This window comes from Saccopteryx bilineata, chromosome 4 (assembly GCF_036850765.1).
Source record: "Saccopteryx bilineata isolate mSacBil1 chromosome 4, mSacBil1_pri_phased_curated, whole genome shotgun sequence".
In the NCBI taxonomy this organism is placed as follows: domain Eukaryota; kingdom Metazoa; phylum Chordata; class Mammalia; order Chiroptera; family Emballonuridae; genus Saccopteryx; species Saccopteryx bilineata.
The window spans coordinates 90,582,666-90,609,743 of NC_089493.1; the positions used below are offsets into that span (position 1 = coordinate 90,582,666).

At 43.3% G+C, this 27,078-nt stretch overlaps 1 protein-coding gene and 1 pseudogene across 6 annotated transcripts; one reads left to right on the forward strand and one right to left on the reverse strand.

Moving 5' to 3' along the window:
* Positions 1-25,690, forward strand: LOC136336006 (ribonuclease 4-like). Of its 6 annotated transcripts, none has more exons than XM_066277316.1 (3): positions 1-356; positions 20,273-20,500; positions 24,433-25,690. In XM_066277316.1, exon 3 carries the CDS (start codon positions 24,450-24,452, stop codon positions 24,885-24,887), a length of 438 nt encoding a protein of 145 aa, XP_066133413.1. In that variant the 5' UTR covers positions 1-356; positions 20,273-20,500; positions 24,433-24,449; the 3' UTR covers positions 24,888-25,690. The 6 variants fall into 6 exon arrangements, with proteins under 6 accessions (XP_066133413.1, XP_066133409.1, XP_066133408.1 ...); XM_066277317.1 differs by lacking the exon at positions 1-356 and adding an exon at positions 11,187-11,281 and having other exon boundaries at positions 20,273-20,428; XM_066277315.1 differs by lacking the exon at positions 1-356 and adding an exon at positions 11,188-11,281.
* On the reverse strand, positions 19,505-21,748 carry LOC136336005 (band 4.1-like protein 4B; annotated as a pseudogene).
* Positions 25,691-27,078: the final 1,388 nt, after the last annotated feature.

The window sequence follows — 27,078 nt, forward strand, 5'->3', positions numbered from 1 at the left end:
GCGGCATGCGGCCTGCTTTGCTTTGGGGAGCAGGGGCGGGTACCCGGCGTTCAGCCGTCCCAGCAGACCGCACCCTCGCTGAATCTGTGTCTTGAACTGAGATCTCCAGAGTCGCTCCAGGGCGAGGCAGGGACTCTCCCGCTCCGCCTGGGGTGGGCTCTGATGTGACGCCTGTTCCCGAGTGGGTCCGCCTCCGGGAAACAGGGTGCGGTCCCAAGTACCCAAGGGCTCGCGCACCGCCTCTCCCCTACTCGCTACAACCCCATCACTCTGACCCGACTGTGATCCAAAACAGCAGTCAAAACATCTTGCGTTTTCTACCAGCTCCCCAACATCATAAAAAGGAAGAAGAAGCGGTAAGAAACAAAAACTTCTCTTTCCACTTTCCTGCCCTTTTCTACAGCTTTGTTCCAAGGCCAAGATGGGTTCACACTTCTCTTCCTCGGTGTCCTCACAGTTACCAGGGGCGCTTTGGCCAGGGAGTCCCTGCTTCGCAGGGGCAGTGTGCGTGGGGCTCCTTCAGGAGTAGTTCGCAGGACCAAATTGAGGAATGGGAAGGTTAAAATGCAGTTTTTGTAAAGATAGCGGCTGTAAGGCTAGTAGCCATGACCACCATCACAGCGGCCTGGTCCTTGCAAGTTTGCATTTGATTCGTTCAGAAGGTAATGAAACAAGGAAGCCAAGAACTGGTGGGCCATTACCTTTATTAAAAGTGTAAAGCTTACACCTGGTGGGCAAGAAATACACACAGTGGGAAAACACTTCCCTTTCCATTCAGGGCTCCCAAAGCCACTGATTCATCCGAGTTGCCTAGAATAAAGGTTTCTACCTCACCAGCCTTATTCACCTCTGTTCCCCATCTCCTTCTCTCTGCACAAACTGGCTTCTCCTTCAGCATTCTGCCATCTTGGCTGCTACTCCTTGCAATGCTAATTTCAGAAACCCAGAGAGAGAAAGCCCCTGGTCTGTCTCTTTTTATAGTGTAGAAATCAAAATCTTTAAGCCAAGATACAAATAAGGAAGTCTTTGATACAAAGTTACTTATCTGAGGCATAAATTGGATTCCTCATAAGAGTGCACCACCCCACATCATGCAACAAGCAAGGGTGTGGGGAAAAGCTTAGTGTTGAGAAGATTTTAGGATTAAGAGGGTGGAAAAGGCTTAGTTTTAAAACTAAGCTTTACGCTATAAGGACCCTGCCTCCTTACAGCCTGTCCCTCACACCCAATGCAAACTATAAGCGAGCAAACATATACACCATATTTGCAAACTTATTTGACCCACAGCGACTCTACATTCCCACCCCATATTTATCTTCCACGACTGGACAGCAATGGCAGCATGAACGTCTATTGCCTAGAATTCAAGGGAGTCACAGAGTGGGCAAAAGAATTCAAAGGCGTAGAATTCAAGGGAGGTCCGCGCCTTCTCAAACTAAGAATTCTTTGCTTGGGTTATCGCCAGATTCATGGAGTAGGCCTTTTCCAGTTTTTGCAAGTGGGAACAACATTTGGAAACTGTTGTTTTCATTTTCTGTTTGCTTACCTCCCTCTCCTCACCCTTAACCCACCCTGATCCAGTGCTCTGAAATTCATGGAGACACTGCCAATAGCCTCTTCTTTAAGCCTTCTTCCTGGAACACTGGGATCCTCAGCTTTCTTACTCAGAAACAACACATCAAAGGATAACAACACATGGGTATAACAGGACATCTTTGCTTCCTGAGGATAGTAAAAACAGTTTCAGCACCTAGTGGATATCTTAAATTAGCCAAGATCCTCTCTTAATAATCCAGTCATAGTGTCATCTCTAGAAACCCAATTATTTGAACAACAGGTGGCCAACTTCCCAGAAGCAGCCTCAGTTATTCAAAGAACTACTTAACTACACTGCTATTCACTAGTTAGTGCAGAATGATAATTATGTTACTTTGTTTCTTTTTTTTTTCCTTTTTAATGAATTCACCTTCACACAACTCTAGTCTGCTTTGCTTTCCCTCCATCAAAAATGGGACCCAGGTGGGGAGGGGATGTGAAGGAAATTTTGTGTTGGCCCTTTAAGAGGATGCCTGTGTCTCTAGTAGACTCCCCTCTCTACCTGGTGTATAGAAACCCGGTTGCTTTTCACAGCCAGATGTGTGGACACCTCTTCCTAGCTCTGGTGCTTTGGGCTGGGGAGCCCTGCTTGGTGTTTAGACTCCACACTTCTCAGGGGGAACACCAGCAGCTGAGATATTTCTCCAGAACTTTGGCCGCTGCCTATGGGAGTGGGGCAGCCCTTTTGTGTCTCCACCCTTCCTACCAGTTTCAATGTGACTTCTTCTGTAAATCCTTGGTTATAAAACCTCCTCAGGCTCTGGCCGGTTGGCTCAGCGGTGGAGCGTCGGCCTGGCGTGCTGGGGACCCGGGTTCAATTCCCGGCCAGGGCACATAGGAGAAGTGCCCATTTGCTTCTCCACCCCCACCCCCTCCTTCCTCTCTGTCTCTCTCTTCCCCTCCCGCAGCCAGGGCTCCATTGGAGCAAAGATGGCCCGGGCACTGGGGATGGCTCCTTGGCCTCTGCCCCAGGCGCTAGAGTGGCTCTGGTCTCGGCAGAGCGACCCCCCGGAGGGGCAGAGCATCGCCCCTGGTGGGCGTGCTGGGTGGATCCCGGTCGGGCGCATGCGGGAGTCTGTCTGACTGTCTCTCCCCGTTTCCAGCTTCAGAAAAGTACAAAAAGAAAAGAAAAAAAAAAAACCTTCTCAGCTAGTCCTCAGTTAATCAGGATGATTGCTTAATAATTTAGTTAGAATTCCAGTTTGGTCTTCAGAGAGAGTGAGTGTAGCGTCCACCTACTCCATCACCATCTTGGCTGTCTAAGCATGTTATACTTTATTTCAAGCAACTTTTTTTTTTATATAGGTAAAAGGGGGTAACCTATTTTGGGAAATCTTGAAAATATTCAAAATGTATTCAAAATATTCAAGTTACTTACACTGTAACTTCCCAGGCACCTTTAAAATTAGCTTTGATTTTCTATAAACTACTAGTGCAGAATATGAAAGCTTTGTGATGCATTGGAAAGTTTCTAGTCCTATGAATGCTAGATATATTCCTTGGGCCACACATGCTTTCTTTTTCTGTTCTTCAGTTTCCTCATCTGTAATTGAGGAGTGAACAGATGGCCTCTGAGTTCCCTCTTTTTCTTATTCTACAACTGCATGGAGTGGCCAGGTATTGTAACAGGACTCATAAAAAAGAAGGTACTCCAGGAAAGAGGAGAACTATCATTTGGCGAAGAGGATAGGAATTCCAGGATAGCTTTGGTGACAGAGCAGAGAGACAGCTAGGGAAAGACAGGGAGGGAGAGATGTGGAGCATCAGTTCTTTGTTGCATTACCTTAGTTTAGTGGTTCTCAAACTTTTTGAAGTCGGGGTGCATTTAAAATCCTACAAATAATTATAGGTGCACTATATACAAATTTCTGAGAAATATGTTATAATAATTAAGTCAAATATTAAAGAAAAAATATAAAGTCCAAGCATGCTTTTATGGTAATTAAATGAAATAAATACAACAAAATTAAATTTATTCTGACATAAAAAACATTTTTATATTACATTTTTTGAGTTATGCTTTCCTGAATTTGTAAAAAAGAGGGGTTGAAAAATTAAAAAACAACAAAAAAGTTATTTTTTTTATATACATAAATACATTCTTAGTAAGACTTAGTAAATTCGGCAGGTCCCTGCACAAATGTGTTTTTTCATTCTTGTGTTTATGAGAAACATGAACCTGATGTGTCCTAGCGATTTCTTCAATGTTTGGTCATATATTTGAAAGGCAAACTCTCATTTCCTCATCAATACATTGAAGAATTCCTTTCTTTTTACTCTTAATTGTGTTGAGTGCAGAAAACCCCCACCATACATATCTTAACTTTACACCGAACAAAGGATAGAAGAAACTTGCCTCCAGTCTTTCCAGGGAACATGGAGGGTAATGTAAACAATCCAGCACCACAGCTTAACAGCCTTTTGCAACCTAATCAGACAAGTGAGGTGGGGGTTGGGCAGACTGTCAGCTTACAGCCAATTCCCCACACCTCTGTCCCCCAAAAATCTAAACTCCAAAAACCCTGTTGGTTTTTTGGTCTCCAACAGGCACATATTTCTCTGGAATAACCTTGAAATCTTCTAGGACACACCAGTGTGCCTTGGTGCACACTTTGAGAAACACTGCCTTAGTTATTCATTGACTGCTTTCTCATATGTGCCTTGACCCTGGGGGGCTGAAGGGGCTACAGCAGCATGAGTGACCCCTTGCTCAAGCCAGCAATCTTAGGCTCAAGCCAGAGGCCAGAGACCAGTGGTGTCATGTCTATGATCCCACGCTCAAGCCAGTGACCCCACACTCAAGCTGGTGAGCCTGTGCTCAAGCCAGCAACCTTGGGGTTTTGAATCTGGGTTCTCTGCATCCCAGTCCAAGGCTCTATCCACCATGCCATTGCCTATTTAGCCAATTTGTCTCTTGTCAAAAGTGCAAATGTCGGATTATAAGCAGGCAAAGGGGAGAAGTTTGTTAAGTATTGTTGGAAGAATTTACCATTGTGATTCATAAATTAAAGTAGATGGCTAAGAAAGTAGAGCAAAGTAGGCTGGCAAAACTCCTCTCTAGGAGTTTTTGTTATATTACTGTATTAGAGCAAAAAGCAATCTCTAAATGGTTATTCTCAGAAGAAATGCCTGGAAAATACCTTGGAAAGAGAGAATGGGCTCAAAGCCGAGAGTTTGTTGAAAAGTGAATGATTAATTTTTGCCTTTTTGGAAATTGAGCTGTGTCAGCAGGCCTTTGTCCCCGTTCTTCCTCTATCAATACCGTGTCCCCTTCCTGGAAGTGAAGACATGATCCTTCTTTTCGCATGAGCTTCATCTTCTTTTAACCATTATTTCTATTACTAAATAAGTCTTGTGCCTCTAGAACAAAACTATGTAAGAAGTTTTGTTATAAAGAAATTATAACAAAAGAAATTTTTGTTATAAAGAAATTAATTTCTTTCCTTTATCAAACAATTTTATAATTAGTCTTTTTTTTTTTAGAGAAGAGAGAGAGAGAGAGAGAGAGAAGGGGGAGGGGAGAAGCAGGAAGCATCAACTCATAGTAGTTGTTTTCTGCATATGCCTTGACTAGGCAAACCCTGGGTTTTGAACTGGCGACCTCAGCATTCCAGGTCACCTCAGCATTCCACTGTGCCACCACAGGTCAGGCTATAATTAATCTTAAAGACAGAATTAAACATAGGTACTCTGTATAAAGGGGAAAGTACACTAGCACTAGAGTCCTTAGGAGAATCCAAGTTTCCCATTACGATGTGCAGGGAAACTATTAACTTGAAGAAGAGACATAGAAAAACATTTTAGAAAAAAGGGAGTAACTTCCAAGTTCAAGCTGTCAGAAAAAAATTAAATATATGAATATTTTTCAGCCTGACCAGGCGGTGGTGTAGTGGATAGAGCATTGGACTGGGATGCAGAGGACCCAGGTTCGAGACCCCGAGGTCGCCAGATTGAGCGTGGGCTCATCTGGTTTGAGCAAAAAGCCCACCAGTTTGAACCCAAGGTCACTGGCTCCAGCAAGGGGTTACTCGGTCTGCTGAAGGCCTGCGGTCAAGGCACATATGAGAAAGCAATCAATGAACAACTAAGGTGTTGCAACGTGCAATGAAAAACTAATGATTGATGCTTCTCATCTCTCTCTGTTCCTGTCTGTCTGTCCCTGTCTATCCCCCTCCCTCTCTCTGAAAAAAAAAAAAAGAATATTTTTCAATTGGCAATTGCTTCACACCTATTAAATTACTGACAAAAATATAATAATCATTAATCATAGACTAATTTCTTGTATTTTGAAACTCAAATGGGTAAGCACTTAGATTTATTTTAAGAAAATTGTAAACTTTTCTTTCTCCAAAACTTTATTTCTGTTTCATCTTAGCTTTATTGTGCCAAACTGAAAATAAAAACAATTAGAATGAAATCACCTGACTCTTTGCATTGTCAACTGTTGGTCAACTAAGTTTGTAAATATGATGTATATGTTTGCTCACTTATGGTTTGCATTGGGTGTGGGGGACAGGCTGTAAGCAGGTCAGGTCGTTATAGCCCAAGGCTTAGTTTTAAGACTAAGCTTTTCCCCACACCCTTGACTGATTGCATGATGTGGGGTGGTGCACTCTCACGAGGAATCCCATTATGCCTCAGATAAGTGACTTTGTATCAGAGACTTCCTTGTTTGTATATTGGATTAAAGGTTTTGATTTCTACACTATAAAGTGGGGCAGACCAGGAGCTTGCTCTCTCGGTTTCTGAGATTAGCATTAGAGAGGAGAGCAGAGAAAGGCCATGTGAAGGAGGCCAGGAGAAGCAGCCAAGATGGTGGAGTGCTGAGGGAAAAGCCAGTTTGTGCAGAGTTTGTGCAGGGAGAAGGAAGGAGATGAGGAACAGAGGTGAATAAGTCTAGTGAACTAGAAACCTTTGATTCTAGGAAACTCGGATAAGTCAGTAGCTTTGTAAGCACTGAGTGAGTGAGTTTTGGAGCCCAGTGTGTGTTTTTACTTGCCCGCTGGGAACAAGCTAGGATTAAAGCTAATGGCCCACCAGTTTTTGGCTCCCATTGTTTCATTACTGTCTGTTTGAATCTAATGCAAACCTGAATGGGCCAGGTGGCTGTGATGGTGGCCACGGCTACTGGCCTTACATCAACCATGTAGGCAGGTTGTGAATTCTCCCAAGGTTGTTCAGTGAAGTCCTAGAGGCAGAGAAGGAATGTGGCTGTGTTCAGAGGCTGGAGGCTGCTCCCCAGAATCACTGCATAACTCTAAAATCAGAGGCTGATCTGTTGTGTGTGAGTTGGTGTTTGAACTGGTGTTTCAGATATGTATATGACATTGGAATGGAGTACCTTATCACTGTTGTTAGGCGATTTATCAAAGAAGGGTCATACTGATCAAGTGGTCTTGATTCCCAAAGGCTGTGGGAATTGACTGCTGCTTCAGTCTTCCCAGACTGCTGAGTTTATCAAGGCCTGACAACCATCTTCCCTAATAAATGACTGTTTGATAGCTTTTTAGAACTCATTTCTTCAGTATCTCTGTAAAAAGTGATATGCCCGGCCAGTTGGCTCAGTGGATAGAGTGTTATCGCGGGTTCAATCCCAGGTCAGCGCACACATAAGAAGCGACAACCTGCTTCTCTTTTCTTCCCTCCCCTCTTCTCTTTCTTCTCCTCTGGCAGCCAGCGGCTCCATTGTTCAAGCGTTGGTCCTGGCCCCTTGCTGTGTTGCTGAGGATAGCTCAGACGGTTGGAGCATCAGCCTCGGGGGCTGAGGATACCTCAGTTGATTCAAGCATGCCCAGACAGGGGTTGCCTGGTGGATCCCAGTTGAGGCGCATGCGGGAGTCTTGTCTCTCTATCTCCCTTCCTCTCATTAAAAAAAAGGGGGAGGGGTATATATTATTAACTTAGAATAGGCACCACTCTTAAATAGCTATCTGCCCAAGAAAGAAAAGTGAGTGAGCATTCCGCTACTCTGCTAGATTCCAGTAGAGGTCCCACTCTATGGACCCCATGTCCTGTTATTTCTCTTTATTCCTAAAAAAACATTGAATTTTGGTGTTCAGCAGAACAAATGCACTGAAACATGCCTTTACTTTCCTTTCCAAAGAGTTCAGTAACCCTGAGGCACCAGGTACTGAGGGAAAGGCAGTTTATGGCAGTTTTCTTGATCCTCATCTCACTACCCTCAACTTTATTCCTTTTAGCACAGGATTTGGTTGGAAATGCAGAGAAGAAAGGAGAAGATGGGGAAAAGTAAAACTCAGGCAAGACTGTGTCCCACTATAACTGAAAAGCAAGTAAAGTTAGTCCTTTTCTGGGTTTTTTTTTTTCTTTCTTTCTTTCTTTTTTGTATTTCTCTAAAGCTGGAAACCGGGAGAGACAGTCAGACAGACTCCCGCATGCGCCCGACCCGGATCCACCCGGCACGCCCACCAGGGGCAATGCTCTGCCCACCAGGGGGCGATGTTCTGCCCCTCCGGGGCGTCGCTCTGCCGCGACCAGAGCCACTCTAGCGCCTGGGGCAGCGGCCAAGGAGCCATCCCCAGCGCCCGGGCCATCTTTACTCCAATGGAGCCTTGGCTGCGGGAGGGGAAGAGAGAGACAGAGAGGAAGGAGGGGGGTGGAGAAGCAAATGGGCGGTTCTCTTATGTGCCCTGGCCGGGAATCAAACCCGGGTCCCCTGTACGCCAGGCCGATGCTCTACCGCTGAACCAACTGGCCAGGGCCTGTTGTTTTTTTTCTCTCTCTCTTTCTTTTTTTTCTTTTTTTTTTTTTTTGCACCTCTCTGAAGTTGGAAACGGGGACGCAGCCAGACAGACTTCCACATGCGCCCGACCAGGATCCACCCAGTATGCCCACCAGGGGGCGATGCTCTGCCCATCTGGGGCGTTGTCCTATTGCAACCAGGGCCATTCTAGCACCTGAGGCAGAAGCCATGGAGCCATCCCCAGTACCTGGGCCAACCCTGCTCCAATGGAGCCCCGGCTGCAGGAGGGGAAGAGAGAGACAGAGAGGAAGGAGAAGGGGAGGGGTGGAGAAGCAGATGGGTGCTTCTCCTGTGTGCCCTGGCCAGGAATCGAACTCGGGACTCCCGCACGCCAGGCCGACGCCCCACCACTGAGCCAACTGGCCAGGGCCAAGTTAGTCCTTTTCTGAATTCTTCTTGCTGCCTATGTCCCCAGAAAGGGACTAGAACTGGGCCAAGGCAGGTCTGCCCCAGCAGTCTGGGGTGTGTGGGTTCTTGACTTCATGCAGGAAAGAATTCAAGATACAAGTCCAGGTGATTATGAGAGTTTGTTTATTAAAACTTGGAATAGAAGAAGCAAAATCACAGTAACAGAAGTCAGCCTCGGCTGGGCTGCCTAGGCCCAGGAACGGAAGTCGCAGCAATAGAAGTGACCCTAGGCGGGCTGCTAGATTAACATAGAAGTAAAAGTCACAGTGACAGAAATGAGCAAAGGCCAGGCTGCTTTTGGCTCTCTGAAAAATTAGGCAAGAAGAGGGCCCGAGGAGTTTAGGAGAAAGAAAGTAAAATCACATGCCTGAGGAAGGGTAGCAGGGTTGTGCTCCAGGGAGAGTAGGCACTGGTTCCTTTGTTTTGAGAGTTTATCTGTTTTCTGTAGGCAGGAATTTTAGGGGTCTCAGTCAGAATTTCATCAGCTTTTTAGGTTTTTGTTGTTTTTTTTTTAACATGCTGATGTATCAAAATGAGTATAAAATGGGGTTGGGTATCATTCTCTGGTCATCTTTATACCTATCTTGGATTTGTCTGGCTCTAATTGGGTTTTTAGTTATTTATTACCTTGACTTTATCTGTTCTTGGGTTTGGCTGGATCTCCATCACCTATCTCCCTGACTAGGGTGGTTTAAGCTAGTCACTCTGGTTGGGGAGGAGAGATGTAAATCATCTGTTCCTAACTGTCTTTGGTTAGAAATAGGGTCTTGTGATTTCGTAGCTGGCTGTTAACAATTAATTGCTCAGTCCTTTGTTTAATTATTTTGTCTCAGTTTTCCTCATTTTACTTGCCAGGGAATTTTTCTAGCTTTTTACTAACCTGCCTCACCCATTTTTCTTCTTCCTTAAATCCTCAGGCCCAACCAAAACCTTAAGGCTCTAGAGCACATGCCCAAGCACATGTAACTCACTGACAGCTGTTTAAAGAGTCAATCTTTTCTAGGAGAGATTGCATTGCAATGGGGACCAAGACCTCAAAATTGAAGGTATTATCAGTGGGGTTTTAAGGTTTAGCAATACACTAGAAGCAGAGCTTCCCTGGGAATCTTAGAAAGCTTTCTACTCTGCCTGCCTGTTTGATAACCACTACCAAACCCAAATATTTTGGTGAGCCTTAAGAGGAGCCAAGAGCCTGAATAGGCAGTGGCGCAGTGGATAGAGCATTGGACTGGGACAGAGGACCCGGGTTCGAAACCCTGAACTTGCTGGGTTGAGAGTGGGCTCAAGGCCTCTAGCAAAGGGTCACTCGTGGGCTCAAGGCCTCTGGCTTGAGCAGAGGCTCAAAGGGTCACTCGGTCCGCTGTAGCCCCCCAGTCAAAGCACATATAAGAAAGCAATCAATGAACAGCTAAGGTGCTGCAATGAATAATTGATGCTTCTCATCTCTCTCCCTTCCCCTCTCTCTCTCTCTCTCTCTCTCTCTCTGTCTTTGCTGTCTTTGTCACAAGGAAAAGACAAACAAATAAGCCAGGAAAGTTTGCATGGGATCTCCAAAGTGAGATCAATGTATTCCTAGAAAATTTGGGACCTAAGTGTCAGTCACTGTCTTAGAAACTAAGACTGTAAAGATGAACAAGACAATTATTCTTTTCTCAAGGTGTTTATAATTTGATAATGAGATCAATTAACTATCAAAGGAGTGATGGTTATGAGAGTTGCAATGATAGTGGAGACAATCAGTTTTACAATGGTGCTACAAGGAACAGAAAATTGAGTGTTCAGGGTTAGTCTCTTATGAGCACCTGAGGATAAAGTAAGGGGAAGCCCAGCAAATAATGCAAGGGTACTTCTGAAGGTTAGAGGCTGGGAGGTCGAGATCAGGATACCAATACCTCTCACATAACTATCTCTAGAAGTGCTTTCCTGGTTCTGTGAAATGTAAGGAATAACCTACTTATTGGCATGGCGTCCTTTCATGAAACCAAATTCTGTGGGTAAAAAGAAGGTACAGGGGAAGAGTATCCTGCTGACAGACCACACTTACTCTGCAGGATTCTTTCAAAGCAGTTCTTGGAGTTGGCCCACAGGTCAGAAACAATGTCTTCTAGATTCAGATCATAGGATGTGAACAATGAAACTTCAGTCCTGTCATGGGCAAGAGTAAGAACCACGGACATCAGAAAAAGGGCAACTTTGGGACCAAGGGCCATGCTGATCAATATCAAACTTTGCCTCCCAGAACAAATCTCTAATGCATCCCAGTGGGTTAATATTTAACCCAGTAGTGCCCAGGGAAAAGGTGAATGACTCTTCTTTATTTGCCCAAGAGCAGTGTCCTTGCTTTCCATGTGTCTGCCAGGATTAGGGATCTTTGGAACTAGTCTCCCTACCCAGTTCACTTGAAAACTATATAATCAGAACCAGAGAGGATCTCTGGGTTCACACAGCTGGAAGCCATCTCCAGGAACAAACAGCGGAAGTCATCTTCAGTTGGAGGGAAACTTCCAGATTTTTGTAAGATTCTTACCCCTGGTAATCTATTGCTCTATTTGTTTATATCTACACACACACACACACACACACACTATTTCTAGCCATCTAGCCATTTTAATGAAACCATTTTTTCCCCTTTAAAGCCTCTGTGCCCAAGCTTATGAATTAAAGGGGGAGGGCGGGGAAGTGAATCAGATTCTAAAGTGTAAAATAAAAATATTTATTTGGAGGTAGCCTATATGTGGATGAAGGGGAATTAGTGAAAGCGGGAGCAAGTGAAAGTTCAGGAGGGATTCCTCAATGGTGATAAAATCCCCAAACACTTGGAGAAGCCATTTGCTGAAGGGCATCTGAGCACAGACATTAAATGTGGCGGAACAAAGAAAGAAACAAAGGCATGCTTTTAGCTCTGTTTTCCTCTAACCGTCTCTACTAATTTTTTTCCTTGAAAATGTTTGATTGCTCTTTAAGAGTTAAGTGGAACACATTCTAAGATCAAAAGAAGTTACACTGGCAAGTTGAAGGGAGGAAAGAAGGAAAAGAGATAAAAGAAAGACTATGCATTGGCTGTTATGCTTTTGCTTTGAGGGATAGTGCCCTGAAATATATAAAAGCATGAAGCTGCGTTTATGGAAATTATAACCATCATTACTCATCAAAGACTATCAAGTTAACTCCCTGGTGTGTAAAATTAGGTGGATCTTTTGAATACGAAACAATGTCTTGTGGAAAGAGGACGAGAATATTAATTCTGGTGCAGACTAAAGAATTGTTTTGAAACAGATAATAAGAACAAATTTTACAGTGACAAAAAGCTGACTGACAGTTATGTGCTTGAATATGGAAGGATATGTGTGAATGAGTTTGATCACAGGAGGTCATACTCTGCATCCCTGGTCTAGGCAGATTCACTTCTGTACCACTAATAATCTCTTATACTTGTTTTCTCCCAAATTTAATTTATCTCTTTTTGGGAAATTTAGGATTAAATAGTTGAGTGAGGAAGTTGTGAGTGGGAAGCAGTTGTTAGATACTGGTGGTCACAGTGTATACTGGCTGGGATTTGGATTCTGGATGTCTTTGATCAAGATTACAATAAACCTGAGCAAAATTAAAAGGGGTTATTACAGAATGAATGTGCAAATTAAAAACAAAGATTCTCCTTTACCTTTACAGACTGGGATGGGAGGCCTTCAACCTCCAACCAGCAAGTGGATTTGTAGGATGTGAAGACCCTGTATAGCAGGGGTCCGCAAACTACGGCCCACGGGCCAGGCCGCATGCAGCCCCCTGAGGCCATTTATCCACACTTCCGGAAGGGACACCTCTTTCATTGGTGGTCAGTGAGAGGAGCACAGGATGCGACGCATCCTGGAGTACTGTATGTGGTGGCGCCGCAAAGTGCAGCGTCGCTCACGTACAATACTACTTCTGGTGACGCAGGATGCACGGTCATGGCTCCAGAAGCACGGCATATCACTTGTTACGGCTAGCAGTGACAAATATGGAACTGGACATTGACCATCTCATTAGCCAAAAGCAGGCCCATAGTTCCCATTGAAATACTGGTCAGTTTGTTGATTTAAATTTACTTGTTTTTTATTTTAAATATTGTATTTGTTCCCGTTTTATTTTTTTACTTTAAAATAAGATATGTGCAGTGTGCATAGGGATTTGTTCATAGTTTTTTTTTATAGTCCGGCCCTCCAATGGTCTGAGGGACAGTGAACTGGCCCCCTGTGTAAAAAGTTTGGGGACCCCTGCTGTATAGCTTCAGTTCAGTGCTTTAACTAGAGGTGGGGTTTGGCTTATACACTGAGCCTTTTTTTTTTTTTTTTTTACAGAGACAGTGAATCAGAGAGAGGGATAGACAGGGACAGACAGACAGGAACGGAGAGATGAGAAGCATCAATCATTAGTTTTTCATTGCGCATTACAATACCTTAGTTGTTCATTGATTGCTTTCTCATATGTGCCTTGACAGTGGGCCTTCAGCAGGCTGAGTAACCCTTTGCTGGAGCCAGTGACCTTGGGTTCAAGCTGGTGGGCTTTTTGCTCAAACCAGATGAGCCCGCGCTCAAGCTGGCGAGCTTGGGGTCTCGAACCTGGGTCCTCTGCATCCCAGTTCCACACCCCATCCACTGCGCCACCGCCTGGTCAGGCATACAATGAGCCTTAAGAAACGATGTACATCTGTGAAACTGGGTCACAGGTCTTCTTCTCATCTATTTCTTTTACGTAATGCCTTCTGCCACCAACTAAACTTATACAAACTTGTCTCCGTAATCACACTTGACTTTTGCTAGTAAAACTGGAAGAGATTTTCTTATGCTTAATGAGAACCATGGAATTTCAGATGTTAGAGTTAGCAACTCTCTCATTTTATAGATCAGGAGTCCCCAAACTATGGCCCGCAGGCCACATGCGGCCCCCTGAGGCCATTTATCCGGCCCCTGCCGCACTTCTGGAAGGGGCACCTCTTTCATTGGTGGTCAGTGAGAGGAGCATAGTTCCCATTTAAATACTGGTCAGTTTGTTGATTTAAATTTACTTGTTCTGGCCCTGGCCGGTTGGCTCAGCGGTAGAGCGTCGGCCTAGCGTGCGGAGGACCCGGGTTCGATTCCCGGCCAGGGCACATAGGAGAAGCGCCCATTTGCTTCTCCACCCCTCCGCCGCGCCTTCCTCTCTGTCTCTCTCTTCCCCTCCCGCAGCCAAGGCTCCATTGGAGCAAAGATGGCCCGGGCGCTGGGGATGGCTCTGTGGCCTCTGCCCCAGGCGCTAGAGTGGCTCTGGTCGCAACATGGCGACACCCAGGAGGGTCGCAACATGGCGACGCCCAGGATGGGCAGAGCGTCGCCCCCTGGTGGGCGTGCCGGGTGGATCCCGGTCGGGCGCATGCGGGAGTCTGTCTGACTGTCTCTCCCTGTTTCCAGCTTCAGAAAAATGCAAAAAAAAAAAAAAAAAAAAAAGTAAATTTACTTGTTCTTTATTTTAAATATTGTATTTGTTCCCGTTTTGTTTTTTTTTTTACTTTAAAATAAGATATGTGCAGTGTGCATAGGGATTTGTTCATAGTTTTTTTTATAGTCCGGCCCTCCAATGGTCTGAGGGACAGTGAACTGGCCCCCTGTGTAAAAATTTTGGGGACCCCTGTTATAGATGAACAAGGTATACCTACAGAAGAAAATGAAGTCTATCACTAAAAAATAAGTGACTGAATGAATAAAATATTAAGGGTCTAATGCAGGGGTTGGGGACCTATGGCTCGCGAGCCAGATGTGGCTCTTTTGATGGCTGCATCTGGCTCGCAGACAAATCTTTAATAAAAAAAATAATAATGTAAAAAATATAAAACATTCTCATGTATTACAATCCATTTCCTTTCCGCTCATGTTCATGGTTGCAGGTGACTGGAGCCAATCACAGCTGTCCTCCAGGACAACAACAAATTTTTATTGGATAATGCGTAATGTACATGGGTCATTGTATGGCTCTCAAGGAATTACATTTTAAAATATGTGGCATTCATGGCTCTCTCAGCTCAAAAGGTTCCCGACCCCTGGTGTAATGTGAGGCAGGCACTGTGATTCAGGGTGAATAATATGGGCTCTGCCCTCCTACAGCTTATACACCAGCAGGAAACACTGACAAGTAAACAGGTAATTGTTTGCCCAAGAGTACGTGGATAAAGGATTGAAAATGGCACCCATAAAAACTGACAAGAGGTATTACTTTATTTTGCAATATACCTTTGTGCAATATCCTGAACTTCATGACTTTTGATGCTTGTGTCTAGTGGGCTGTCTTTGGTCTTAATATCTAAAGCATAGACTGTAGGCAGGCCTGCCAGCCAGACTCTTTTCTGTGAACAACAGTATCCCCACAACCTGTACAGCACTGGTATCTCCTATATGGACTCAGGGTCTCCTACAGCACGGAAGACCTTGACAACATTTCTATCCACCACTGCCACCTAATGGCTCTTTTGGCAACTCCTGCCTCTGAGTCTACTTCCTGATTTTGAACTTCTGAGATCCTGGTCTCAGAGAGGTGTTGACTCTATGATGGTAACCTCTACGGTCCTGTTTTGTCTTGGGAGCCTGTGATTTTATAATTGCCTTTGACATTAGAAGGCAATATTTGTCCATTGAAGAAGAGCAAGAGACCTAATTGAATCCAAATCAATAAAACTTTGATGAGGTCTTTTAAAAAACTAGAAAGAGAAAACATCCTGAAGACTAAAAAAGCACAATATAAATGTAAAGAGCTTGGCAAATGGGAGCTTGGCAGGCCAACAGCTCCATGAACATGGCCATGTATGAACGCAGTACTTGTTTTTCTTGTAGGGGTGACTCTTCCCTCTGTGGTCATGTACCACTTTCTTGCTAAACTCTCAAGAACATGCTTTCACTGGATTCTATTATAAATTAAAATGCATGTTCTTATTGGAAAATTTTTTCAGCTGTTATTTATCTCAGAATTGTAGAATGACCAAAAATGTTCTTAGTGTGTGATTTGGTATTCTTTAGCAGCATGTCAAATTTGAAACAGACAAGGTGGATCAATGCCAAATGGTCATGAGAAAGAGTGCTCACTTTGCTCACTCTGTCACATGCCTTCCCATGAACCATCAGAACGCTGAATTTCCTGGTCTTTTTAGATTCACAGTCATAATCCTGGGGCTGTTCAGTAATACTACAGGCTCATTGCAGGAACCTGTGGTGTCTTTAAGGGCTATACAAACATTTGACATGAAAATAAAGTTTATTGACTTACAAACAAGAAAAACACAAACTAAAAATTAATAGTTAATTTAATATCTATGAAAATATACCATTTGTTTTTAAATTTAGGATTTATATAAAATACATTATACTTAAGAATAACTTGCAGGTAAAAAAAATTTTTTTTAAGAGAAAGAGAGAGAAGAAGGGGGAGAGATGAGAAGTAGTTGCGTCATTTTAGTTGTTCAGTGATTGCTTATCATATGTGCCTTGACTGGGTGGCTCAAGCTGAGCTAGTGACTTCTTGCTCAAGCCAGCAATCGTTGGACTCAAACCAGCGACTATGGGATCATTTTGATGATCCTATGCTCAAGCCAGCGACCTCGGGGTTTCAAACCTGGGACCTCAGCCTCCAACATTTTATCCCCTGTGCCACCACCAGTCAATCAACTTGCAGGTCTAATTTATCTACCATTTTAAGAACTTCTCAATATATGCAATGATTGCTAAAAAATCATAGCCAAACATAAATTATTTACTTACAGACAAACAAACTGAAAAACAATATTATAAAAATCAGTTTCAAATTTAGAGTGAAGTCATTTTTATCATTGGGTGTGGGAGCATTCACATATATTTGATATAATATATATAATGTGATAGTATTTAAAGGCTCTGAATGTTCTTTCAAATTTTCTCCAAAGAAGTAAAAGTATAGTCAGAAACTATCTGCTGCAAGCGCCAAATATTTCTCAATTCTCAAACCTTTAAATTTCTTAAGACATAAAGGTTTTAAAGTTCATAAGAAATGTGTTTTTTATTTTGTTATTTATACTTAATTTTATTTTTAATTAGCTGTCATTGAGTTAAAATCATACTCCAGGAAGAAGCATTATATTTACTTTATGGGTGTGTTTGAGTGTCTGTGACACACTACCACTGGGAAGCGTGAGTTCTACAGTTCAGACTAAAAGTTCTTGAGAGGATGGCAGCAATCCTCTTCTTCCTTTTCTTCTTCTTCTGTTAAGGGTAATGTTAAGAAATCATTACAGCAAATTATAAGGACTTTGACAATGAAAATATCTAAGGAGATTTATTTTGTTGATTTTTTTAAATTTTTTTTTAAAATTTATTTATTCATTTTTAGAGAGGAGAGAGAGAGGGAGAGAGAGAGACAGAGAGAGAGAGAAGGGGGAGGAGCTGGAAGCATCAACTCCCATATGTGCCTTGACCAGGCAAGCCCAGGGTTTTGAACCAGTGACCTCAGCATTTCCAGGTCGATGCTTTATCCACTGCGCCACCACAGGTCAGGCCTATTTTGTTTGTTTTTAAAAAGTTTGGAACACATTTATTTGTACACAGCACATACAATGAGCATCAGCATATCTGCTAAAATGAAATATACCATTAAACAAATATCTTAGGGGGATGTTATACATGATATAAACTCCACTGTGCAGGGGGTGCAGCTGACCTCCTTGTTCTGGATTTCTGCAGAAACTAAAAAAATCTAATTTTAGCAAAAAAAAAAAAGTCAAGAAATGTCAGTACATTTTTTAAAGCTTGAAATGGGCCAAATTACAATTACATACAGAAAAATGGCATGGGAATTGATTTCACAAAAATACTAACAAAAAATATCATAGCTAATGAAAAATATCTTGGGCTTATCTATTAAGAGAAATGAGGTGCCCTGAGTGGTTGGCTCACTGGTAGAGTGTCGGCCTGGTGTGTGGAAGTCCCGGGCTTGATTTCTGGCCAGGGCACACAGGAGAAGCGCCCATCTGCTTCTCCACCCCTTTCCCTCTCCTTTTGCTCTCTCTCTTCCTCTCCCGCAACTAAGGCTCCATTTGATCAAAGTTGGCCCAGGCGCTGAGGATGGCCTAAGGCACAAGAATGGCTCCGATTTCAACGCCCCAGCTGGGCAGAGCATGGACCCCTAGTGGGCATGCTGGGTGGATCCCGGTCGGGAGCATGTGGGAGTCTGTCTCTCTGCCTCTCTGCTTCTTACTTCAGAAAAATAAAAAAATAAAAAAATAAATTTAAAAAGAGAGAGAGAGAGAAAGAAACAAGGTTTGATGCTTGGCTTGAAATGAGGGGAAATAAAAATTTTGTGTGAGTTCTACCCTAAAAGACAACCTATTAATTTTGGGTTCTGCAAGAAGACTATGCAACACCCACCTTATCTTAGTCTACAGAATGCTTTAGCACAACTTTATTAAAACTTTATATGCTTTAATTTAAGTCATAGGCATTTGAGATGACATATTGCTTTTTAAAAGAGTGAAATCTAGGGTAAAAGCCAACCCTCAAAATCTACAAATTCTGACAGTTTGTATCCATAATCATATCTTCTGAAAACAGCACCAATCATTAAGATATTAGAAAATTATTCTTTTACTTGAGCAGCAAATCCTATCAATTTATGACTAGTAAAATCTCTAAAATTCAAAGTGGCTAAACTGTCTTAATATCTGAAATTCAAAGTCTCTCTGCATCATACAACATCTAACAAGTTATATATGTTATTATCTAGCTTCTGGATGGGGTAACCTCTGTTAGACAAGGGGATATTGCAGTTTTCTTATGAGATAGCGTGAATGTTATAGCCTCAGCCTAAAATATTAAATTTCAATAAACCATAGAATTTTAAATTTGGAAAGGACCTTGACAATCAGTCCTACCAAGTCTTTTCAGATGAGTAAAATGAGGCCAGTGAAGGGGAGATGGCTTGTCGAAAGTCACACAATGGCAGAGCCATCTCCATCCCCACCATATTACTGGTACTCTCTGCAGAGCCATCTTCCCACATTTCTCTGGTTTTATTTGGTTTCATTTTATTATATAACAAAGAAATACCCGGTACAGAGCAATACAATAAACATAGATTATTTATTCCACTTTTAAAATCAGAATATCAAAGTGATTCCTAAGCCTTTACCTACCTTCATTTTATTGAGAATTTAGTCAACAGTAAGTTGTGACTAGTGAGCGTGACTATTTTCCAATATTTACACGGACACTGAAGACTCCTTTTGGAACTGCTCCTTAAAGACACTTTCACAAATGTCTATCTAATGCCAAGACACTTTTCACTTTTTTTTTTTTGTATTTTTCTGAAGTTGGAAACGGGGAGGCAGTCAGACAGACTCCCCGCATGTGCCTGACCAGGATCCACCCGGCATGCCCACCAGGGGGCGATGCTCTGCCCATCTGGGGCGTTGCTCTGTCACACACAGAGCCATTCTAGCGCCTGAGGCACCCGGGCCAACTTTGCTCCAATGGAGCCTTGGCTGCAGGAGGGGAAGAGAGAGACAGAGAGGAAGGAGAGGGGGGAGAGGGGGAGGGGTGGAGAAGCAGATGGGCGCTTCTTCTGTGTGCCCTGGCCGGGAATCGAACCCGGGACTCCTGCATGCCAGGCTGACGCTCTACCACTGAGCCAACCAGCCAGGGCTATGCCAAGACACTTTTCATGGAATGTAATGCAGCTGTGGTGAATGGAAGTGAGGTCTTTAGTCTTTCAAAGCACAGTCATGAGTTTTTCTCCACACATCACACTCTGCATTCCTCCTAAGTTCTTCTGGTTTGGGTTGTGGACATAATCAAAATAGTTGTCATCTCCACTAGCTGATGCTTTCCCACATAGCCTGTCATCCTGGAAGGATGGCCATACATTCGGAGAATGAGGGTGCCACCCAGGCTGGAGAGAGTGGATATTAGGATGATACCGAGGCTGGTAATTATGGACTTCAGGATTTGTTTTAGAGCAGAGCTGAGCTATCACTGATTTGCTTGGTTTGAATGTTAAATGTCCTTGTTATGGATAGCGTTTACTAGGCTTCCTCTCAAAGGTGCTGGTTTTTGGCAATGGGGCCCCATGTGTAGCTATTCTGTCTGCCTACTGAATTTGAAGCGAAACCCCAGCCTGATAAAGTCTGATCTATTCGATTTGCTATTTCCTCGAGTCTGCAGTGGGAAGGATGCGTGACACTACACTGCGAATTTCTAGAGGTGCTTGCCGGTCCTGCTGGTGCTGTCCAAGCTGAATACAAACGCACGCTTCTGCTCCTGCCCCTGAACATCCTCCTCCACCACCACTTGTGTCAATTTGCTTTTTAAAATCCATTTTGGTAACTCTAGGCCAGTGGTAGTCAACCTGGTCCCTACCGCCCACCAGTGGGCATTCCAGCTTTCATGGTGGGTGATAGCGGAGCAACCAAAGTATAAATAAAAAGATAGATTTAACTATAGTAAGTTTTTTTTTTAATTTTTTTTTATTCATTTTTAGAGAGGAGAGAGAGAGGGAGAGAGAGAGAAACAGAGAGAAGGAGGGAGGAGCTGGAAGCATCAACACCCATATGTGCCTTGACCAGGCAAGCCCAGGTTTTCGAACCGGCGACCTCAGCATTTCCAGGTCGACACTTGATCCACTGTGCCACCACAGGTCAGGCTATAGTAAGTTTTTTTACAAGATTTATTCTGCCAAACTTAGTGAAAATTCGACATAAAGTACTTGGTAAGTAATTATTTATTATATGCTTTTACTTGCTGTAACTCTGCTTTATAAATTTTATAAAGTAAAGTTACTTCCCTACTTTATAAATCACCATTACTGTGGAACTGGTGGGCGGTTAGAAAATTTTACTACTAACAGAGATACAAAAGTGGGCGGTAGGTATAAAAAGGTTGACTACCTCTGCTCTAGGCCAAAAGACTAAGCCTATTTTATTAGCTCCTTCAAAGATTAATATGCCTGTCTGGGTGGGCCCAGGAGAATGTTCACAGCAATCTCTTCCCCTGACAACATGCATGTCTACCATACACTGCCAGTCACTCTGCTTCACTCAGACAGGAGAGTCCTACTTGGGCAGGGCTCTTCCCTACACTCTTCATTTCTGGAAAATATCAAATTCCATTGCTTCTGTCTGAGAGTGAACTGAAACTCAGACATAAGCTCTGGTGTGTGTTCTGGAAGCTCACATTCCCCAAGCTTCACTTGTGGACAGAGAGTAACCAATTCCACAGCCATTTCATATGGGCATTTCAGGTTTTCTGAATGTCATGCCTGAGCTGTAAAGCAGGTACCTTATAAACCCTCCACGAAGGTTGTTCAGTTCTGAGGAATAATACACTGCTCACAAAAATTAAGGGATATTTCAAAATGAATATGAAGCACCAAAAAAAAAGCATTTGATTTTTTTTATTAAACAAGAACATCAGAAAAGCAAATGACAAGTCAATGAAGGTTGTTCGATTATGCGAATGAGATGCAAAACCAACTTTTATTTCATTGGTGAAAATACACTATAGAAAAGGCTGGAAAAGTACTGGAATATCTGCGTGATCCCTGATCCCCTAATTTTTGTGACAGTGTATTTAATTTGAAAGTGCAAAGCATAAGCAGGTCTAATTTTCATCTGCTTTTTTATGGGTTTGGAATGATCCAGCCGTTGTGCGACCTGGGCAGAGTCAAGGACCTGGACGCCAAAGTAATCTGTTTCCACGAGGTCTCAGGGGTACACAAGCTGATCAAACAAATCCTGGCCTTTGGCATGTTTGAGCAGGTCCACATTCTCTTCAGTGGGTCCCGCAGAAAGGCACAGCAGGCGCTGCCCCCTTGAGCTAGGGTTCTCCTTTGCGCTGTCTCCCTGCCCCATCCCCCACCCTCAGCCTGACACCCCATGCCTAGAGCTGCATTGAGCGACAATGGCCAAAGGTCTAGCCAGGGGTCAGGAACCTTTTTGGCCAAGAGAACCATGAACGCCACATATTTTAAAATGTAATTCTGTGAAAGCCATACAACGACCTGTGTACATTACACATTATCCAATAAAAATTTGGTGTTGTCCTGGAGGACAGCTGTGATTGGCTCCAGCCACCCACAACTAGGAACATGAGCGGTAGGAAATGAATGGATTGTAATACATGAGAATGTTTTATATTTTTAACGTTATTATTTTTTTTATTAAAGATTTGTCTGCAAGCCAGATGCAGCCATCAAAAGAGCTGCCACATCTGGCTCCTGAGCCATAGGTTCCCACCCCTGGTCTAGCCTGTTTGTTTTCTGTCACATAGTAACAGCATTTGCTGGTTGTGTAACAGCCTGCGTAGGGGAAACTAGAAAATTCTCTCTGAGAATAGTCCACATCGTTCCCAATATGAGAAGCTCGTAAATATAAGCTTGGATTCTTATTCTTCCAGTCCTCTATAAAAGACCCCAGACCCACTTCCAAGCATTACAGCGATTCTAACATGCTCCTCTCTGTTTTTTCTAAGTAGTACATAATTCCACCCTCGGCCACAAACCACCTAATTCTTGGGGAATTGGGTCTGTCTACCTAGGCTCAGGGTTCCTTAAGAGTCACTCTTCTTCATAGCTCTCTCTTCCTATCTTACTGTTTCATCTTAGTTAACTGGAGTTCCTATTCTACCCCATGGATGTTACATCTCTTTAGGGAAGCATTTGGTGTGTCTTTTTATTTTTAATGGAATTTAATAGGGTGACACTGGCTAACAAAATTTTTTGGTTTTGTTTTTGTATTTTTTTTCCGAAGTTGGAAACGGGGAGGCAGTCAGACAGACTCCCGCATGTGCTCAACCGGGATCCACCCGGCATGCCCACCAGGGGGCGATGCTCTGCCCATCTTGGGGCGTCGTTCTGCTGCAATCAGTGGCTAACAAAATTATACAGGTTTCAGGTGCACAAATCTACAACACATCTTCTATACACCATATTGTGTGTTCACACTCCCCACCACCAAGTCAAGTCTTAATGGTCTATGTGTCCCAGGACCTAGTACAGTGCCTGGTACCCAGTAGGAACTTATGTAATTTTGTCATTAAATTAATTAATAAATCCCTGTATGGGCCACCAAAAAAAAAAACCCCAAAAAAAACAAACAACAAAAAAAATAATTAATAAATGAATTAAAGAGCTTGAATGAATATTGCAATGCTATGACTCAATGTGTCTTAAAGGATAAGAAAGAGCCTGACTAGGCAGTGGCGCAGTGGATAGAGCATTAGACTGGGATGCAGAAGGACCCAGGTTCGAGACCCCGAGCTCGCCAGCTTGAGTGCAGGCTCATTTGGTTTGAGAAGAAGCTCACCAGCTTGGACCCAAGGTCGCTGGCTCGAGCGCAATGAAAAACTGATAATTGATGCTTCTCATCTCTCTCCGTTCCTGACTGTCCCTCTCTCTGACTCTCTCTCTGTCTCTGTTAAAAAAAAAAAAAAAAAAGGATAAGAAAGAATGGTTGGGGCTAGGAGTTGTGTTCAGGAAACTTATATTGATTTTCCGAAGGAATGATTGACAAGAAATGTGAGTTTAATGAGGAAGAGAAAAGAAAAGATATAATTAGGTGACTGAGGATAACTGATTCAGGGATGCCCAGTTAGAGAGAAAAGTCCCTGTCCTTTTAGCCTAATTTGCCCACCACACTGCTTTTTGCCCTTGGCAAGGAGCCTTTGTTGGAAGAAATAATGTTGAGCTTGGCTCCTCTATTTCTGGTCTTCGTGCTGGGTCAAACCTATTGAGACCCTGGCTCAGAATGACTACAGGTACAGACACTTCCTGACCCAGCTCTATAATGCCAAACCAAGTGGCCAGGATAACAGATACTGTGAAACCATGATGGCAGTGGTCCCCAAGCCCCTGGGCCGCGGACCAGTACCAGTCCATGGGCCATTTGGTACTGGTCTGCAGAGAAAGAATAAATAACTTACATTATTTCTGTTTTATTTATATTTAAGTCTGAACAATGTTTTATTTTTTTTTAATGACCAGATTCCCTCTGTTACATCCATCTAAGACTCACTCTTGATGCTTGTAAGTTCAACAACTGTATTTAAAAATACCACAGTTTTTACGCCAGTCGCATAGTTTTATTTTGTGCATTTATCCATCCCACCCTAAAGGCCGGTCCGTGAAAATATTTTCTGACATTAAACCGGTCCGTGGCCCAAAAAAGGTTGGGGATCACTGTCTTAGGGGACATATACTTTTTGCTGTAAATATCAAGGCTTTATTTCTCTGTTATCAGGGCTAAAAGACAGAGTTTCAAGGTTCCTCTTTGTAGTTTTTTTTGTAACTGTTGGGACATCTGGTTATCTTGTTTTGTCCAGTGTCAGGACTGCTGACTTCCTCATTCAGTGGGTGAAATAAACCCCCATTTTCCCCCACTTCCCCCTCTTCCCTTTTCCTGCCCTAACAACTGTCTACCCTGCCTAACAGCTCTTCTCTCTATAAAAGAGAAAGTCTCTTGCTTTCAGAGAAGATCGTGTTTGCTGACTTTTCCCTGTGGGGAAAGCAGTAGTGAGAAAAGTTGTGAGCAGAGAAGAGGGGGGAGGAAAGAGAAGACTATAGAGTTGAGGAGCTATCAGTTTACCATTCTCAATTTGGTGCCCATTTGTTACCTTCCTTTCTCCTGATCCTTGGTTTTTCTCCAGGCAACTCCGGGGTAGTGATGGCTCTCCAGAAGACCCTTGCATGGCTCTTGCTGCTGACCCTGCTGAGTCTGGAGCTGGTGCAGCCCTCCTATGGCCAGCCTCACATGTACCAACGATTCCTGCGGCAACATGTGGACCCCATAAAGACAGTTAACAGCAATAGCTACTGCAATGTGATGATGCAAAGACGAAGGATGACTGCAAATCATTGCAAGCACTTCAACACCTTCGTCCATGAAAACATCTGGAACATTCGCAGTATCTGCAGCGCCCCCACTGTCCGGTGCAAGAATGGCCAGATGAACTGCCATGAGGGTTTAGTGAGTGTCACAGACTGCAAGGAGACAGGAAGTTCCATGTTCCCCAACTGCAGATATCAGCCCATGGCCAGCACTAGGATTATTGCCATTGCCTGTAACGGTAACCCACCGGTGCCTGTGCACTTTGACAGATAGGTGCTACCCTGTGGGTCTTGTGGCCCTGTGGTTGACATCTAACTTACTGCTTGAACAGCAATGAGTAATGCATTTGAGCTGTCCCAGGCTCTGTCCCCTCTGCTTATGTCTACTTTTTCTCCATATAGTCCATGCTATTAAATGCATCAAAGAGAAATGAAAGCATAAACCTGTATTGGCACTGGGCTTTTCTGTAACAAACTTTTTGGTAAACTCTTCTGCTTCCTTTTATAATACTGGTCAGCTTAGCTCTCTCAGATCTTATCTGCTGGAATTTAGTCATTATATGTTTTCACATAGCATTTCAAGTATTTCAAGGTACTTTTATCTCAGTTATGTCATTTTAATACCACAGCACCTCTCTGAGGCTCGTGTTATGTGTAGGAGCCCAGAGTTAAGGGATTTGCTGAAGAACGTGAAGTTAACTGAAGCAAAAAATCCATTTCAGCTGGCAACTGATCCAGGGTTTTTTTCTATTTCATCACAAAAGTATTTTGAAAGTACTGCATTTTTGATATTTCCAAAAGTCAGTTGTTAGGGGAAGCATTAAAAATTTGGAAATATGTACTGACAAAATGAGAGCTCTAGCAGTATAATTTGGCAACCTTGTTATGTTTGGGTCTGCTAAGATCAAGAAATGATACAAGGAATTTTCTTCCTCTCTTTCCAAACTTTTGAATTACTGTAATAAGTCAGAGTATTAACAATAAACTAGATCATTAAGACTCATTTACTCTTCCTGACTGAAAGATTTTTCATGTTTTCCTTGTAATAAAAAAACTCAAACTGCAGTTATCTGTGAAGACTGTGTTATGGTTCTTATGTGTGTGATTTTCTTTCTCCTATTCCTATTGATAGGGGAGCCCAAAAGGGAGAAATTTGGCTTTAGTAATAGTAGCTTTTGGCCCTGGCCAGTTGGCTCAGTGGTAGAGTGTCAGCCCAGTGTGTGGATGTCCCAGTTGATTCCCTGACAAGGCACACAAGAGAAGCAACCATCTGCTTCTCCACTCCTCACCTCCCCCCACCCCCTGCAACCATGGCTCAATTGGAGCAAGTTGGCCCCAGGCACTGAGGATGGCTTCATGGTTTCCGCTTCAGGTGCTAAGAAGAGCTTGGTTGCTGAGCGATGGAGCAGTGCCCTAGATGGGCAAGGCATCACCCCTTAGTGGGATTGCCAGGTGGGTCCCGGTCAGGGCACATGCCAGAGTCTGTCTCTCTGCCCCCCCTCCTCTCACTGAATTAAAAAAAAAATAGTAGCTTTTAGTTGTGATGAATAGGAGCTATGTAAAGGTTAATAAATAGTTAATTTACTCACTATTCTCTTTTTTTTTTTTAATTTTATTTATTTATTTATTCATTTTAGAGAGGAAAGGGAGAGACAGAGGGAGAGAGAGAGGAGAGATAGAGAGAAGGGGGGAGGAGCTGGAAGCATCAACTCCCATATGTGCCTTGACCAGGCAAACCCAGGGTTTCGAACTGGCGACCTCAGCATTTCCAGGTCGACGCTTTTATCCACTGCGCCACCACAGGTCAGGCCTCACTATTCTCTCTTAATGGCTCTCTGGTTTTTACTTTGAAATGTAGCAAAAAGTTTACCTTTGCAGGAATGTTGGGAAAAGCTTACATTGGGGAAGGACTTGACAATTAGGGAGTTCAAATCACAATAGTTGTTTATAAAAGCCTAGCCACGGGCTTTACTGTGAAAAGTCAAGGCCTATAAATTAATTAGAAACTTAGTTCACCAATCTTAAATCTTTGCTTTGTATCCTAAGAAAACAGGGAGTCTTTTTACAGACAGTTCAGAGGCTCCAGGTCCCGGCTGTTCCTGGGAGACTCCTGCCCCTTTTGCCTTAAAGATTTACCAAGGACACCAGCTAGGACTATACTGATTAGGCCTGTGCTACATCAGAAGAACTTGGAGAAGAGATGTTCCTGCAATTGAACCTCCATCTCTTGCACATTGTTACATGACTAACTACATGGACTTTTACCTTTTTTTCTTTTTCCCTCGAACCCTATAAAAACCTACAGCCCCAGGAGAATGTGAAGGCAGCTTTGTGGACAGAATTCCCCTGCCTTCTCAGGGCTACCGGTTTCTCTGACAAAAGACACACCTTGTACCTACTCGGTGCTCTCTTTCTTTAAATTGGCAAAAGGGGTGATGGGTAACCCTGAGTCCAGCTTTGTTTCT